Raw genomic sequence first — 17,060 nt, forward strand, 5'->3', positions numbered from 1 at the left:
TATATATATATAGTCCTCCTAGCCTCAGTAAGACACATGGTTCCAGTCAAGAACTTTCATGCAGCTTGTCAAACCAGTGGGCTTATTCCACTACAGTGTACAAAGGCTGGAACTATGCAGTTCAGGATGTCTTACTCAGGACGACTGTGGTATGCAAGATGTTGGTTGGATCAGGAATGAATCCACTCTAATTTATAAAATGTTACTTACATGTTTTCACAAGCTGTACTGAAGGCATTCCACCATGGGTCAGACTTGTCAGTGGACGTACAGGTCTGGTCTTCAAATTTCTGTGTTTGGGTACAAATTGTGTATGTTATAATTATTCTTAGAAAGACGTACTCAAACTGTAAATACATTTACTTTCACAGTGGTTTTACTTTACAACATGAGGGAAAAGGAAGTTATATAAATTATGCGAATATAGAGTGATTTACAGTAGCAGGGACTAAAGATGGAGTTGCTGCAGTACCTGGATGAACTCATAGGTGATGCCCTCTCCAGCTGCAGCAATCCAGGACTGAATCTTCTGTTCAAACTCCTGAAGATGGAAGGATCAGACTTTGTATTAAGGGCAGAGAGGATGGAGTGTGTGCTTTCATATTGTTTCTAAATACATTGTGAACTAGTTTTATAGATCGTTTGAAAAAGTATACTTTCTCAAGACTGATGTATATCACGTTTGAAAGCTCAAAGGTGCGATGTATGTAACACATAGAGTTGTAACAGCTACTAAGCATATATGACTCAAAAAAATGAAAGACCTATTACCAACCAAAGTTTTCAGCAGATTTCCAAGGCTAATGAAGTATTGTTCTGTGCACAAGCAAGACAGCATCTAACACCAATACAGTCTAGCCAGCCACATGTGTACTTTATAATACAAATGTATTACTTTCAAGTCCTGAGTCGGAGCAATCCTGATGTCAAACCCTGCATACATCTCTGTAGGCACCACATTGTAGGCAACTCCTCCCTGAAAGACACAGGGATATCATTGGTCATCATAAATCACAGCACATTTATGCTATTACAATGTACTAGATATAACCTCCATTATCATTTATCTGCCAGGTACAAATGTAACATATATTAGTCAATTATATAGTGTTATATCTAGTATTATACATGTACTGGGAGATGGTGCATGGGAGATCTCTTTAGACACATTTTTCAAGGTAGCACAGATATGTGACCTAACATTTTTTTTTACATATACACATGTATAATGAAATGATGCCAAATGAAATCCATTCCAAGTTAAAGTTCTTCCAAACTTCATCCCTCTTACCTCCAACATTGTGAGGTTGACAGTGGTGACATCACCAAGTGTCAGACAGCCTCCTGACTTCTCCAGCCTGCACACAACATAAGGAGGAGAATCATCAGGTAACCGTTATTTTTATCAATAACATGAAAAAAAATGCAAAACAAGCAAAGTTTGGCTAATCAGGCACACTGGGACTTACTTGGCTTTCTGTTCTGCACGGAAGGCCAAGAAGGAGTTGATGACCTTTTGCTGTTGAAAGAGACACAAGTTTTCTGTTTCATTCCAAATGGCATTTTGAGGGGCACTGAAAACGAAACATCTTATAAAAAGCACCATAGGGTCTAATAAAAGTATACATCTTGTGCATTAAAAAAAAAGACAGGTACTGGATACAGTATTCTTGCATGTAATACTGCATCTTTTTCTAAGCCAAAACTCCCAATGTTTAAGTATTACTTAAATCAATGAACCAATTTGTTGAGTCATAACACTAGTAACAAACTTACCACTTTTTCAGCTGCAGTGTTCTCGATGAAGCGTGATCCATGTCCAGGGTTCCCTGTGCATTTCACTCGCACCCCTGTAGGGGGAGCTCTTTCAGGTCAGATTTAGGGTCTGGTTTCCAATCAATGTACATTGCAGATAATGGTACTTTTAATATGAACCTCTGTGTTATTACTTGTTCTTTAAAATACATATATAATTTAGGTTGAGGCCAGAGGTTCAAATTTTTAAAAGGTACTTGTCAATGAGCAATAATGATTGTGATAAAGATATGATTTGGGATATAACAAGTACATGTATTTCCTAAATTATCTGACTGTGGAAAATACTCAAAAGAAGGAAGTGCCTTAAGAAAGTATCATACATACACCAGGGTGCTCTTTCACCATAGAACACAGTGTATTCATCCAAGGGGTTGGCTAGTCCTGGAAAAAAGTAGCAAAATCATGAAAGGATGCTGAGTTTCTTTTAAGGTTTCTATTATTGCATATTCTTCATAAAAGCAGGAACAATGCAGATTACTCAAAAGAGGCAAATGTTTAGCTGTTGATAAAATAAACTGTACCTTCATCCAGTGCAAAGGCCACGTTTAAAGCCTTAAACTCTGGGTGCTCAATAAACTTCCACATGCCCAGTTTGCCACCAACTTCCTCATCTGAAAAGTACAGAAAACACAAATGCTTCTGAGAACTGAACCAAGAAGACTAATATTTGAGGGGGATCTTATGTAATGTTCAAGAAACAACATTGTAGAAAAATACAGAACAGCAAAGGATTTTTAAGTAGCAGGTGTTTGTCATGGTCTGACTTTGTTCAACCAAATAACTGCAGATAGCATCTGTGACATCACATTTCAATACCTCTTACCTTCATTTAACAGCAAATGATACAGGTAAAACTTTCACCTGGCACAAACGACAGGTGGATTGTCCTCTGGAATCTTTTCCCTTCTGCCTTCAGGCGTCGGATGGCCTCCAGATACCTGAGGACCGGTCCATGACAGATGGGAGGGGGTTTGTACAAATTGGAAACAGCATCTTCCACTAGTAATATGTAGTGACAATAACACACAAAGCATTCACACATACATGTTCACTTATTAAGTTATGATAGTTTGTGAAAAATCCACCACTCTGACCATTAACAGAAAAACACACCCAACATTTTCAGATATCTCTCCTCCCCCTTTAACATATGTGTAGAAGAATCAACCAAGGACTTGAGCAAGACATTGAGCCTATGTACAGTAATTGTAACATCCAAAAAGATGATTGATTGCAAATATTATTGGACTCACCATATGCCACAACATTTCATATCCTGCAACAGAAGTGAAATGACATAGTATTACTGGAACATCATGAATATGACATCACAAACTCAGGAGCAACTGTGACATTTCATCCAACAATTATGATTTATGTTCAATTTCATGCAAAGAGAAGTCTATATCATACATGTTAGTGCAGCACTGCATCTTGCAAATCCTTTCCCATCAGCTCAAGTCATGACATTTTCAGATACAGATTGCAGCAAGAATCAAAATTAATGTCTGTACTCACACATAATCATTAGATGTACAAAATGTAATAAATTCACTGGTGGGAAAACTAACAAAGACACTTTTTCAACTCGCTGTTACTGACATGTATGAGCAATGTGGCCAAAAGAACTAGCACTTTAAGAACTATTGTTTAAGGCAATTTCTTTATACTAGTACTTAGTAATTTACCTGAGTACCCCTTGCATAGATGTCTCCATTCTCCGTCTTGTCAGCAGAGAAAGGTTCACAACGCCAGTGTTCCTATGGGCAGAGAGAAGACTTAGAGAATAGAAATGTAGATTATGGGGGGAAAACTGAGCAAACCTTAATCAGACTTACTCTTTTGATACAAATTGTCATAAAAATGTTGAGTCATATGACTACCAAAAAGATTTCTCAGACTGAAAGAAAGGCTCCTCTCCCCTGTTTGATTTCTAACCTTCACCCTGCTAATTAAGCAATTTTCAAGGGCTTATGGCAGACAGAGCAGTCCATCTAATGTTGTACCTACAGGGAAGACTGGCACCACATCCGTGTGAGAGTTCAGCAGGATTGTGGGAAGGGTGGGGTCCTGTCCCTCCCACGTCATCAACACTACGGGCCTCCCAGGGTGCACCTGGAACAAAAGGGGTCATTTGATGATTCCAAGGCATTCATGACCATACAATCTAATACACACTATTCACAGACTTACTCAAGGGAACATATACTAGTATATAATTTCATAGTGACTGAATAAGTCAGTAAGATCCATGTGTTCCCTTTATGTAATACATGTAAGTTTTACTGTCTAAAATAATGGATTTTGTTCATACCAACGTCCTTGCTCAATTACACCTTCCCATAAATACACCTTCCCATAAGAAATCAGAAAATTGTTATTACACAGTCGTGCAATTTTGCTTACCATACAAAAACTCTAAGGCAACATCCAATTTTTGCACTTAAAGTCACCTTTCAAGCTACACAAACACAGTTGCCAGATCCTATGATCTTCTACAATTACAAAACAGATACATATACAGGTACAATGTAAGTCTATGTAATCAGAATAATCTGAATTCAGTGCACACACACACCTCAATGACTTTAGATGGCAGACCCAGCTCATCTGCATACTGTTGGAGGAAGACAACAGCACCAGCTACAGGGAACAGTGTTTGAAATTGCACATTTTAATAACAATATCATAAAATTGGTTTAGACAGAAAATTGAGTACATTCTAGGCACAGTCATGGATGTGACCATAGTCATGGATGTGACATACAAAATTCAGCTGTCACTCATCCCTGTTGGTTCTGTCAAACCTTGCAGAAAATTGTATGACAAAATAAAAAATGAATGACGTATGTTACCACATGGCTTACAGGTCACATAGCAATGGATTATCCCTACCATAGTCAGGGTCAGGGTGAACCGTCCTGATTCGCAAGTAGTCGCGGAACTTGGTGACTGCTGGGTCCTCCGTCTTATTCCGCTTGGCAGCCTTTCCCTCAGCTTCCGGCATGATGATGTTTTATGAATTGACTCAACTGGAATTGACAAACAGTATACTGCATTATATCATAATTGGTATTGCAGAGTATGTGACACATCAGTAGATAATCCCGCACTTAATAATTTGTAGTTTTATGCAAAAACAGAATAATATGTGACACTTTTGATAGTTTTAACCTGATGCTAGTGGCAATGTTGGGCAATTATGTGGGAAATTCAAGAGAACTTATTAATTATGACAACATATGCAATGCTGCTGTACTTTTTGAAACTTGTTTACTAATAGGACTGTGCCAAAACAGGACTGGCATGGAGTCCAAACACTTCCAAGCCAGGGCTGTAGCAATGCATGTGGTCACCAGGCTAAATACTTGTGGAATCTGCCCCTAGATTAGTTTAAATTTGATCACTGGCACTGATTCTTTTCTATTGTAGACCTCTATTGAATAAATGCATTGGAATCTCCCTAACAACTCAGGAATTGAGTCATCAGACAATTAAAATACCAAAGTACAAGCATGGCGAGGTTCAATTTGGTAAAGCAAGGAAAGATTGTAGACCTAGTACTAGCTAGAAGAAACAACGTAATGTGTTAAAATGTTACAGTTCGATTGTTATTGAAGAAAAGCATTCAAAGGCGTGCGAAAAGTCACAAGGAAAGCGTTGTTTACAAAATTTATCAGACGTCTGAAAAACAAGTGCACAGATTAATTTATATCACTCTCGTTGATTGTGTGACTATTACCATTGAGCCCACCAACACAGCTTTAAATGCAAGAAATAGCTGAGATGATTGGCAGCAATCACGCTGAAATATTTATCGTATTACTTATAGATTTCGTTTAGGGCAAGATTTACCTACATGTGTGCTCGGGATCGGGATTTGCACTCACTGCAGTGACCTTTGACCAAAACATCACATCACAACGACACGAAAACATACTACATCCTTGACAGAGCAGAGCTCGAGACACTTTCCTACTGAGTCATTCTCTCAAATCTACTACATTCACATTTAAAGACATCTAATATAATTTCATTTGCGGAAGAATTCGATAAATGCATCAAAGATGATACAAGGGTCCGTTTAGATGTCGTCTTAGCTGATTGACCGTACCATAATATTCTATAGGGGTGTGTTTAACAGAACTTAGAAAAACGCAAAATGAGAACAAACCAAAAAATATAATGCATATAAAACGTCAAATTGTACCTAATTATATTATTATTCAAAATGCTGTTTAGTTAATTGATCTGAATTGAAAAGTCTCATCAACCAATCACCCCTCTAGAACCTTAAATTGGTCCGTCCCTAAACTGGCTGAACAAGTGTCAAAACAAGTGTACGACACGTCGACAGTGTTGTGTTGTCTAAAGTACGAAGTCCGACCAAACCTCTATCTTCTGTCCCAAGCTCAGTTTGATAGGGCAGACGTAAGTGTTTATTTTGTGCACTTTTCACCTTTGCTCTCCGTAGTAGGGTTGTTCAGAAAGTCCGCGGTGCATGTACGTTGTTGGGGAGGGGTGTGTGCATGTTTTGTGTTTGAGGCATTTTTATCATGCATATCATAATCATACTGCGTTGTATATGTACTGTAGTGTAGTCAATTTTATCGTCTTTAAGACTATTCCATTTGCAAATTCCTCCAAACTACCCCAGCTTGTCTTATTTTTTTTTTCGAAATCATGACGGAGAATGAATATCTATTTTTAGATGCATATCCGCTATAGTGTTTGTGTGATCAACAAAATATTTGCTCAGAGCCATGGGCATGGATCTATTTCAATAGGCCTTGAACCGGTTTGGCCAGTTGTTGCTACTTTTGCCTATTTCAATCCATTAGTTGCTAGTATATGTTTTAGCAAGGGCATTATACATTCTGTGTAATGTCCTTGATATTAAAGGCACCCTGCTCTTGGGAGAAACCAGGCTACAACAATTATTGTATTGTAGTTGTTTCTAGTCAGAACTGGGCAAATTTTTTAATGACCAGGACAACACTGGATAGCTAGAGATCTTGTTGCTAGAAGTAAACACAGAGGTTTCCTACTAGCCAGGGTTCCATCCTGGTTAGTTTACGTCCGCTCCCACAGTCGCTACCCCAACCAGGTAGGTTAGGTAGGTACCTGTTGGTAGCGACTGTGGGAGCAGACGTAAACTAACCAGGATGGAACCCAGGCTAGTTTCCTACAGTATTTGTTTTTCTATGTAACATTACTATTGATGTCTAACAGTAACAATATAGTAGTCTAACATACTAATGAAATACAAATGTCCATAACATACGATTTACTGACATAAATTCAGTTGTAGGGGCTTGTCGACGTTGGTCATTTATTGCCAGAAAAAAAAATCTGATTAATTTAGACCCATTGTAACTTTAACCCATGACATTTGACCCCTAGATGTCTGGTTCATCCCAGGTCATGTTGAAGACCTCCTTCTGGACAAACGTGTTTGTGGTAGGTGGAGTGGTGTTCCTGGCACTGGTGTTCTACCTGGGAGCCATCCACCTCCCCAACAGTGACCCGGAGAAGACTGTGTCCCTCAGCAGTAATAAGGGAGGAGGTGGAATGGGAGGTGTTCTCAGAATGGATGAACAGGTACATGTAGGGCTTTACAAATGAGAAACAGGTTTTACCACCCCTTAGACCTTAGGTTTTTCTGCCAATCCATGATCTGAAACTGTCCTTTGTCTCTAACAAGGTTTTATAGATGATTATGTTACCCCCCGGTAGATCAAATAATTTTTCACGTTTGAGACTTGCTATATTACATCTGTACGTACATTGTATGTATGGTAGGAATTTTTTTTTCACAGCAAGCCTAGTATGTGAAGGAGAAAGTGGGTCAAAGTTCATTACATGGACATGCAGCACAAAACATTTTCCCATGGACCAGTACATTCTTAATCAGCACATGCCTAGTTCAAGGCTGAACTAAATCATGCAAGTTGTTCATCTGTACTAATTTTTGTAGATTCCTGCAATTCAGAACAGAATTGGCAAATGTGCCTGAATGAAGGACTTCAAATAAGTTAGAAACTATTTCACAATTTTACATATATTTGCCTATCTTTTAAGTGTCACTTTGATGGATTAGATGAAACAACTTAGCTGCTTGAACTCTCGACGTGTGTGTTTCCTTCTTTTAAATCTCTCCAATCCCCACAGATATATCCCCACCTTCTTGAGTTTGGAGGAGCCAGAGTGTGGTACCAGGAGAAAGTCCCACCGAATCCCAAGTGTGACGTGCTGTTGTTACATGGACAGGCCTTTATCTCTCAGACCTGGGTGGACCTGGGGACTGTGGACAAGCTGGCCGACGCTGGATGCAGGGTCGTGGGTCTTGACTTACCGGGTATGTGTGTGATTTTACTTACAGTCATGATTGTCCAAAGCTATGGCAAATCCTTACATTTTTGGGTCTAAACGAGAAGCTAGCATAACTGTTAGAATTATGTTGCAAATCCTTGCATTTTCTGAACATGAAACTCACTTTAAATTGTCTTGATTGTTTCATTAGGCTACGGCAAATCATGGATGGCGGCCAGGGGGCAGGATCCCATCAAGCCGCCAGGGTTCCTGCACAAGTTTATAATTGCTGCCAAGCTGAACAAACCGTTTATCGTCAGCCCCTCCATGAGCGGCTCTTTTTCCCTCTCCCACCTGATGGAACATCCTGACGACATCTCAGGCTTCATCCCCATAGCTCCAGTTGACACGCAAAAGTACAAAGACGAAGACTATAAGAAAGTCAAGGTAAGAAACCTGGTGTCCTTGTGTACATCTTACAATATTTAAAATTTCACCCAGTTGCTTTCTGGAAAGTAGTTATGAAAAACTTTTTTTGGGTGTGTTGCTGCACCTTGCGCAGTTCATTTAATTCGCACCATTGACATCAATATATCATGTACAATGACAGTGTGTGTGACCTAAGCTTCCATTTGCACATTGTTAGACCCCGACTCTCATTATCTACGGTGAGGAAGACAAGAGTCTTGGCGTGCAATCGTACGAGAGGTTGAAGAACCTGCCAAACTCCCAGGTTCACGTACTGCCCAAGGCTAAACACCCCTGCTACCTGGACCAGCCGGACATGTTCCACCACCTGGTCACCGAATTTATCCAGAGGAACACCAAGGACTGAGGAGCAGTGTTCTTATCCATCGGTTATAAATATATCAACAGATGATCTTTTGAGAATTTTTTCTTCTGTTTTACTAATGATATGATCATTATGTAAAGCTTGTTCATGCTTTTGTTCTGACTTGTTTTTGTAGAACTGGTTGTAAAAGGAGTTACAAAGGGCATACATGTAGCTGTGTATGTGTGAATTGGTTGTGGTATTAGATAAAATGCTATTCTAATTTTTTTTTGGCTTAAAATGTTGATGGTGTATTCTACCCTTGGGCATTAAGTTTAGATATAAAGGGGATGCAGAATAATCAATAGCTTAATGAAGTACACTTCGTATGAGGGTAACTACGTAATAAGTCATGAGATTCCCCCTCTCAGTGATACCCCAGTAGGGGTGGTTAGAGAGTACTCAAGAAGAAGATTCTGTGGAACTGAAATATGTTACCAAATATGAATTCTGAGAGACTGATATAATGTTTTAAGCAGTTTGAGCATGTTCAGCACACTGTCTTCAGGTAAAAAAATGGAACACAAACAAAGTGAAATATGCATGTGTATTAATAAAATGATTTCTGTAATTTTCCTCAGTTCAGTACACTGAAAGAGTTTATCATCACGATGCCCGTTTTCTTTTTTACCCATAATATGCGTTTGCTGCATATACACTTGATGTGCAATATTAGCAAATGTAGCAGTTATCTTCCGTAAAGTATATATCTTTTAACATCAGAAAATGTGTATGTGCATGTTTCTGTACACATTTTACTTCAAATGATTTATGAATAGGAAGGTTTTGGCACTGTCAGTACTAATGGTATATCAAGAAACATACAAACTAAACAATTTAGCTAGAGAAATATTTAGATAGATGTACTTTGTGTACATTTTGATTGTAAATATTGATGTACAGAGGTGGGCTGCTAAGGAATAAACCATGAATGCAGTATGTGTGAAGTGTTTCCTTATACTGATACTTCACCCTCCTACATGCTACCTAACACTATAATCAATACAAATATGGAGCAAAATGGCTACTTCAGCAGGCTGAAGGTTAGATTTCTAAATGTGTTGTAGCTAGCAATTACATTGCTCCACAGATCTTGACATGCATTATTTACAACCCATTCTGTCAAGCATGCATTTCATGATCTTAAATATAATTTTTACAATATCTACATGTACTGGCTCATTAAAATAGTGTCTTGTGAAGGTTTTCCAGGAACTGCAAGTATCGTGGCTCTGAAAGAATTGAAGGGAAGATTCAGTCACAGTTACATGGAAAGATGCATGAAAAGAATCTAAAAGTTCATGGTGCCAAGGAGTTGTAGAAACCCCTTGATGGTACCTTGCTAGTAAGCACATTCAAAGTTGTATGAAAAAAAGGCTATGGCTACCTCAGCAGTGAGATGTTTAAATGGAATAACTAGTCTAGACAGCATCCCACGTACACTTCAAAGATATACTCCAGTAGAAAGTCAATACCACTTTATCTTTCAGTGTGGCAACAGAGGCCCACAGGGCCTGCAGTTAGTACACTAATCAATGCTCAGGGTTCATCATTGCTTTTTACCCCTATACAGAAACAGGCTGGAGCCAGCCTGAATTTTTTTCTGTCATCTCAAGTTTGTTTGATGTAACACCATGTCGATCGCCAAAGGTCAATCTGAGGGGTCCTGTTTTTTGGGGGTGTTCTGGGTTAATCTTTCACAGTCAAACCTATACAAGTGACCACCTCTACGTGTACATAAGGACCACTTGGCCATTGTGGTCACTTAAAAAATTTTCCCATTGAAATTCTGTCTATATAGTGGCAACCTGTCCACAGATAGACCAGATTTTATCATTCCCAAGTGGTCTTCTTCTGCAGTTTTGACTCTATTTCCAATGGCTATAACTAAGTAAACACAAGTTCATGGTGTTCATAAGAAGTAGAGAAACACCTTGGTCTGGATGAATATGTCCATGTCTTATCAAAAAGTCCAGCACAACCATGGCACAGTTGGGTTTGAAGTCTGGCTGGGCTATCTGCTCTTTCACCTGGAGAACAAACAAAACAATTGTCAAGTTTATAGTTGCTTAATAGAAATTGTATTCTTAAAAAAAACACATTTATTCCAGAATCTCCAAAGAAAGGAATCCTTTCTATGGTCTGTCATCCTTACACTTAAAGGTTTGACCAATCATCAATTCAGACTCAAAGGTCACATAATTGTAACTCATGGTGCAAGTAGTACAAGACCTCAACATCCATAAACATACAAGACAGTACTTAAATGTTCAAATAAAAAGAAATGATTATCATGACATCTTTGTAGCCATACAATGTAGTTTGTACTACTAGTATTCCCATTCACATTGTATGTTTGACAGTTTTTTGTGCACTCTAACGTTATAGCTACTGCTGAATTTGTTCACAATCCTCACATCTCTGCATCTGCTTGGAGATCAGTAGTGCAGGAGTCATTCGTGATACTAATTTGAAATTAAAGCTCACTACGTCAAAACAAAGACTTGATTATCCCAAGCTTAAGAATGAGACAAGAAGATGAAGTTTTTTTTTTCAATATCTTTTAAATCTAAGCAGCTTAATCAAATCTTCTATTGCATTGATCTGATACAACCAAATAATCCAAGTAGTCATCCAAAGAATAGATGAGGCTTTAACACTAAAGCCCTTCAGATTGCAGTCACCTTAAAGTACCTCAAAGTACAAGTTTGAAAGTACAAGCAATAATGAAAATCCCTCACGTTCGACCTTCCTGTTGCTAATACTCAGACTAGGAGAGATAAAATGATGCATGTTTTCGACGTATAAGTGAAGACCTTTTGCATATTGATCTTGGAGAGAGGTGCTTGTCAGGATGAGTTTGTAATGTATGGTTACAGCTACATTTACTTCTGTTACATATTACATCAAATACATGTACCTTTACAACATATGTACGAAGTAGGACTATGCAGATTTTGGCTTACATTGTATGTTTAGGAATCTAATGTTCAACAACATCAGAGGACGGGCCTGTAAATTATGGTAGAGAGCAGAATAAGTCGACCTTGAAGGTGACATTCACCAGGGCCCCTCCTGGCCGAGTAGATAAAACACCCATCAAATTAACTTAACCATGCACTCTGAGTTCTCACCAGCATAGCCGGCTGTAGCTAAATCATTTAGAGCTACAGGCGCAGACCAATTACATGTACATCTGTGAAGAAGAGACAGGGGTGACAGCTCTCAAGTTCTGCGGGGGGATAGTGTGGTCTTTGGTGGGATTTACTGTAGATTTTGAAACTTTCACCACTGTTTTATTTTTGAGGTAACCTCTACTCTCCACCGTAAGTTTATGTCAACATATTCATATGTGTAAATTGTATGTATGTATTTATGTCATGTATTTATGTATGTATGTTACATATATACATACATTCTTTCTATGACTAGTATTTAACTGCAAATGTAAAACATCACTCTGAACTGGCCATTGCTATTAATCTAATTAAAACAAAATATGATTTCACTCTGCATTAGATGGGTAAAAATGGTTGCTCAAACTAAAAGTTTGGAAATGGGAAGTCAGTTATTTTCTAAAAGCTGTTATTGGGTGGGCCAACTACTCTCTTTGCAGCCAGCAGGAGCTAAATTGTGAAGAGCTTACAGTTGCTGGGGCTGAACTGCAAGGATCTGGAGCAGCTGCCATCCGGCGCTAACTCATCAGGTGACCTCAATATGATAGTAAGTGCCCCAAGGGCAGCCATAGGACTATGAGGTGAGAAGTGAATTAAGAAGAGAATATTTCAAAAAGTTCCGTGGCTCAGATGTTTTAAACAGGTAGGAATGAGAACCCTTCATGCCCCTGATGAACATTATAGAAAATAGGTCTGACTAATGTGTTGAATGAGTATCATTAGGTATCGTGTAGGTTAATCGAATGCAATCAATTTCTTACGCTGCAGAATCAAACCCCCTAGGCCTCCTCTTGTTACCACCCTAATCTCTTTTCCCGTCAGAAGAACGATGATCATCACTTGTACTGGATGTAACTAAGACAGCTTAACTCTGGGCTCGAAATACACAGTCACCTGTATCCTCCAAAATTTGCTTTAGAAAACTTTGTTGCTTGAGTGAATTTCTTGTTTTATTCATTATTGTGAGTTTCTGCACTTTCCCACGGCTCTGATAAGGCAACAGACATGCATGTTAAGCTGCAGGATATTCAAGACAGGAAATGAGACAACCTTTTCTGGGACCTTTGACCTAGCATCCTGTTAATGTCAGTAATGCCTGGCATGTAGTCAGCATATCTAAATTGTATGGGTGGTGAGATCTTCATAGTATAGGTTAAAGGTAAAGGTAGTCCCACAGCCTTTTGAGGCCATAGGAGCAGTGGGCTGTTAATCTACTGTGCATGTGTCTAGGGGATGGTACTGGTGGAAAGTGGAGTCCATCCCCCTCCTTCCACTGCCCCAACCAAAGTCATGCACCCATTATTTTACACCTGGGTGGAGAGAGGAAAGTCATGCCTTTCTAAAGAAAACGGTAACTAGCCAGGAATGCAAGAATCGAACCAGTGACCTCTTGATCTTGTGTCCGCTCACCTTAGCCACTCTTCCATTCACCGCCACAAGATCTCCATGCATGTATGCAATAGATAAGTTGCAGGATTCTAATACTTTATCCTATTTCACCTCCCTGAATGTCCATCATACATTTCAATGGTTTGAAAAATAGATACCTTGTCCATGTCCCAGAGATAGAACTCGCTCACTTCCCCATCAGTGTTGACTGGCTGGAAGTCCAGGGGTAACTTCAGGTCAAACACAAACTGTATCTCAGGAAACAGGCCTCTCTCATCCTCATAGAAATAACTGCAGGGGAGGGAGAGAAACAAAAACATTTTTTGAAGGCCAACAGAAGGAAACAAAACATGTTTCTAACTAAACTGTTGATACCATATTTGTTAACGCATACAATGTACCTGTTTTCAAATGCATAGCAAATTATCCTCCTACCCTATCCTATAAATACTGAGCAAGGCCCTCTACAGGGCATCATGCCCAACTATGTCTGATCACTCTGGTGCAGGTAATTTTCAATGTTACCTGCATCAGTGCAGGTATGCAGAAAACAGGATTTCAAGCCCTACCTCATATAATATAGTGGAGGCACTGAACATCATAAATTTCTGTGTCTTCAGTCCTCCATAAATGACTTACAGTTGGAAAGTTCTTTGTATCTGGGAAGATCTAAGTGGTACAGGGACAAGAGACACAAAGTCTACAAACCACAACTAAGCCTTGAACTGTGACATACTCCATGAAAACAATTTTACACTGATCTTTCAACTGATGTAGCATGTGCAATACAAAGGTTATCAGTGATCCTGCCTCTGGATAAAGAGGTCGGGAGTTCAAATCCCAGTTGTCATCCCTCACCCGATATGCATGCTACTAGGGTATCGTTGAAGTTTTTAGGATGGGGACCCTCGTCCACTGCTTATGGTACTGTTTATAAGAAGTTAATTGCAAATTCATGCCCGGATGGTAATTGCAAATTACAAACATAAAAGAACATTGAAACAGAGTATAAGATAACTAAAGTCTACATGATAAAAGGTAGTTGTCTAAAGCTATAGCTATGTCTAAAACTATGTCTAAGGGGGTTTGACTTCTCTTTTTTAGACCATGGAAGACTTACAATACAATACAATACCTAATGAACCGTATTACTATGAACCTGTGTATATGTACTGTATTTATTGTCTTGTGATGGCCAGTAGAAGTTTAGTTCTTCGGTGAGCTAAACTGGTTTGAGATCACTTTCACTTTCCTGTAATACCTGTGAGGTCAACTCATAGAGTACCACCAGTGGAAGATGATTGATACTCCTCAGAAAGAATGACCTGGATATGGTGTCCTACTTTTGGTGGAAAATGTCAGCCATCACTCCATCAGCAGCCTTTACTGACCATCTGTCCACTGCTCTATAGTTTATGGCTTTATTAAGTTAAAAGGCTGTTAACTTAGCTCCACCATAACTGGACATGTAAGACAATAACTCATCAATCTGAGGTCTGTTGTGTTTAAGACCCTAAAGTGGACAGTATTACTTTAGTGTCCATTTCAGGTTAAGAACCTACATACTGAGATGACTGTGGTCATTAAGAGCGAGGACATTATTGTTAAGAGGGTTCTTATTTCCAGACAGCCTATTAGGGGAATCATCTGGACAGGATGGAGTCCAGGAGGACACAATTACGGTCGTTATATGAAAGGTTTGACCCAAATTTTGGATTCCACAGACCTTCCATTATTGACAAAAAAAGCTTGAGCAGAAATCAAATTGAACTGTTGGTTTGTTCTTAATATACATACATTGTATTGACAAAAAGTGCTGTACATGTACATGCCCTACTGCAGTTATTTGATCAGCACCAAGGACAGAGACATTATAGTAAATAAACCAAAACCCAATAAAGGAGCTTTAACCACAGTGCTGTTAAATACTTCTACTGATGGCATCTAAGATGGTATCATCTAATAGTATACATAGATACTATCTAGCACTGATGCTGTGAAACACTACTCTCTGAGCAGAGGTTTAGGTTTCAGTCTATTTTTGACATGTTTTAGGCATTTTGGCCAGGCTTTCTTTTTTGTACTGGAATACTTTTTTATATAAATGTATTGGATATTGCCCTGCTAATGATACTGTCTTGCCAATTTCATACATGTTTTGCAGCCACCAAAAGATCTGCATAGAGATTAGTGGAATACCACTTAAGGTAGTCCCAAGGTTGAGTGGGCATGTGCAATTATGGTATACATGTCATCATCTATGTTTGTCATCACTGAGCTTCCTCAACAAGTGTGTAACACTGGAGAATGAATACGCTTCATATTCTGTGCAATGTTCCAGTGACGATGTTTCCTGTAGCAGAATATTACAAATGTTATATTGGAAAACTATCACTGTCAAAGGCATCGCTGTCATGATATCGTAAAGTTTCTCTGGTTGAAAATGTTAAATTTTGCCACGAGTAGAATCAATATCTACTTATAAGTCAGATATCATTTCAGACATATCATATGTAAGCCATTAGAATCTCAGGAAGTCAATATTCTCATGTTGGCTTCAGGATATTCTAATCAGGATGTCATGAATTTTGACAAGGCAACCTTAGTCGGGCTTTGGTTGAATATCGTTGAAAATTGGAAGTGATGGCTTCAAGGCACAAATGGATTCTTCAACTGTCTACATTGTCATTGCAAATCATGGGTTTTCTTGTTCACGCAATGCCTAACCTTCATTTCACCTTCAAAGTAAATTGTATAAATGTATGTGTATTATATAACTTGCATGCAGTTTCAAAGTACAAAATCTATCTACTGTGAATTTGAAGCTTGACATTTAGATTCTCTCTTAAAATGTTCTTTATGAGCTAAATGAATTTGACTTTAGCCTTTGAGGCTTAAATACAGTATATTGGCACCAAATTTTATATTTGGCTATGCATGGGATTAGACAGGGGACAAAAATTATTTTCTGACCCTTACACCACCTAAAGAAGTATTTAAATTTGTGTCCCAATTCTATAAACATCTCTACTGAAGTGGTTTCAGCTTTTGTCTCTTCTACCCAAAATAATCAAGTTTCAAGGACTTGAAATCCTACAAAGCAACCTGCAATCAGCATTGTGAATTTGTGACCCAGTTTGGCTGTAACTCATTTACAGAGGGTTTATACATGAAGTAAATGAACTGTTTGATCCATTGTTTACTAAAATCTTCCTGTTTCTGCAATGATAATTAGTAATAATGAAGTGATTAGTCCATCTTAATCATTCTTCCAGATACGTAATCCCCCACAGACCCAGAAAACAATATCTTAACAACCATAATCAAATTGCATTTTTCTGAGGAAAAATTCCTTTTGACACATTGACTATTAAAATTTCAACTCAAGCCAAAAGTGATGTAGCCACCTTATGGTGGCAAATGTACATGGGTGTCTCATGACTTCTGACCTCTTCATGGCCTCTGACCTGGCCCTTATGCATTAATCTCTTTGGTTATCAAATATTCTTTAGGAACAGTGTAACTGGGTCCAA

The 17,060-nt window shown here is 38.6% G+C and overlaps 3 protein-coding genes across 6 annotated transcripts in view; 1 reads left to right on the forward strand and 2 right to left on the reverse strand.

Moving 5' to 3' along the window:
- LOC109467122 (aminoacylase-1-like) overlaps nucleotides 1-5,739 on the reverse strand; it is a 7,222-nt gene extending 1,483 nt beyond the window's left edge. The window contains exons 1-15 of the mRNA XM_019765055.1: nucleotides 5,674-5,739; nucleotides 4,714-4,850; nucleotides 4,397-4,461; nucleotides 3,829-3,933; nucleotides 3,507-3,578; nucleotides 3,072-3,094; nucleotides 2,680-2,756; nucleotides 2,340-2,429; nucleotides 2,143-2,199; nucleotides 1,777-1,850; nucleotides 1,470-1,519; nucleotides 1,292-1,358; nucleotides 896-976; nucleotides 473-541; nucleotides 211-290 (exon numbers count right to left, since the gene is read on the reverse strand). Coding sequence (XP_019620614.1) covers nucleotides 211-290; nucleotides 473-541; nucleotides 896-976; nucleotides 1,292-1,358; nucleotides 1,470-1,519; nucleotides 1,777-1,850; nucleotides 2,143-2,199; nucleotides 2,340-2,429; nucleotides 2,680-2,756; nucleotides 3,072-3,094; nucleotides 3,507-3,578; nucleotides 3,829-3,933; nucleotides 4,397-4,461; nucleotides 4,714-4,825 — 1,022 coding nt within the window. The 5' untranslated portion in view covers nucleotides 4,826-4,850; nucleotides 5,674-5,739. The remainder of the gene's footprint in view (nucleotides 1-210; nucleotides 291-472; nucleotides 542-895; nucleotides 977-1,291; nucleotides 1,359-1,469; nucleotides 1,520-1,776; nucleotides 1,851-2,142; nucleotides 2,200-2,339; nucleotides 2,430-2,679; nucleotides 2,757-3,071; nucleotides 3,095-3,506; nucleotides 3,579-3,828; nucleotides 3,934-4,396; nucleotides 4,462-4,713; nucleotides 4,851-5,673) is intronic.
- A 355-nt stretch (nucleotides 5,740-6,094) lies between these two features.
- Nucleotides 6,095-9,317, forward strand: LOC109467108 (protein ABHD14B-like). 2 transcript variants are annotated; one of them, XM_019765025.1, is made up of 5 exons: nucleotides 6,095-6,249; nucleotides 7,222-7,419; nucleotides 7,990-8,176; nucleotides 8,342-8,577; nucleotides 8,777-9,317. In XM_019765025.1, exons 2-5 carry the CDS (start codon nucleotides 7,222-7,224, stop codon nucleotides 8,963-8,965), a joined length of 810 nt encoding a protein of 269 aa, XP_019620584.1. In that variant the 5' UTR covers nucleotides 6,095-6,249; the 3' UTR covers nucleotides 8,966-9,317. The 2 variants fall into 2 exon arrangements, with proteins under 2 accessions (XP_019620584.1, XP_019620583.1); XM_019765024.1 differs by having other exon boundaries at nucleotides 6,108-6,249; nucleotides 7,240-7,419.
- Nucleotides 9,318-9,713: 396 nt separating this feature from the next.
- LOC109467106 (nudix hydrolase 20, chloroplastic-like) overlaps nucleotides 9,714-17,060 on the reverse strand; it is a 44,353-nt gene continuing 37,006 nt past the window's right edge. For all 3 annotated transcript variants that reach the window (XM_019765020.1, XM_019765019.1, XM_019765021.1), the window contains 3 exons: nucleotides 13,686-13,818; nucleotides 10,896-10,992; nucleotides 9,714-10,194 (listed from right to left, as the gene is read on the reverse strand). In XM_019765020.1, the coding sequence (XP_019620579.1) occupies nucleotides 10,145-10,194; nucleotides 10,896-10,992; nucleotides 13,686-13,818 (280 nt within the window). In that variant the 3' untranslated portion in view covers nucleotides 9,714-10,144. The remainder of the gene's footprint in view (nucleotides 10,195-10,895; nucleotides 10,993-13,685; nucleotides 13,819-17,060) is intronic.

The sequence above is a fragment of the Branchiostoma belcheri genome, unplaced genomic scaffold, assembly GCF_001625305.1.
Source record: "Branchiostoma belcheri isolate BF01 breed outbred unplaced genomic scaffold, Haploidv18h27 scaffold175, whole genome shotgun sequence".
Taxonomy (NCBI): Eukaryota; Metazoa; Chordata; class Leptocardii; order Amphioxiformes; family Branchiostomatidae; genus Branchiostoma; species Branchiostoma belcheri.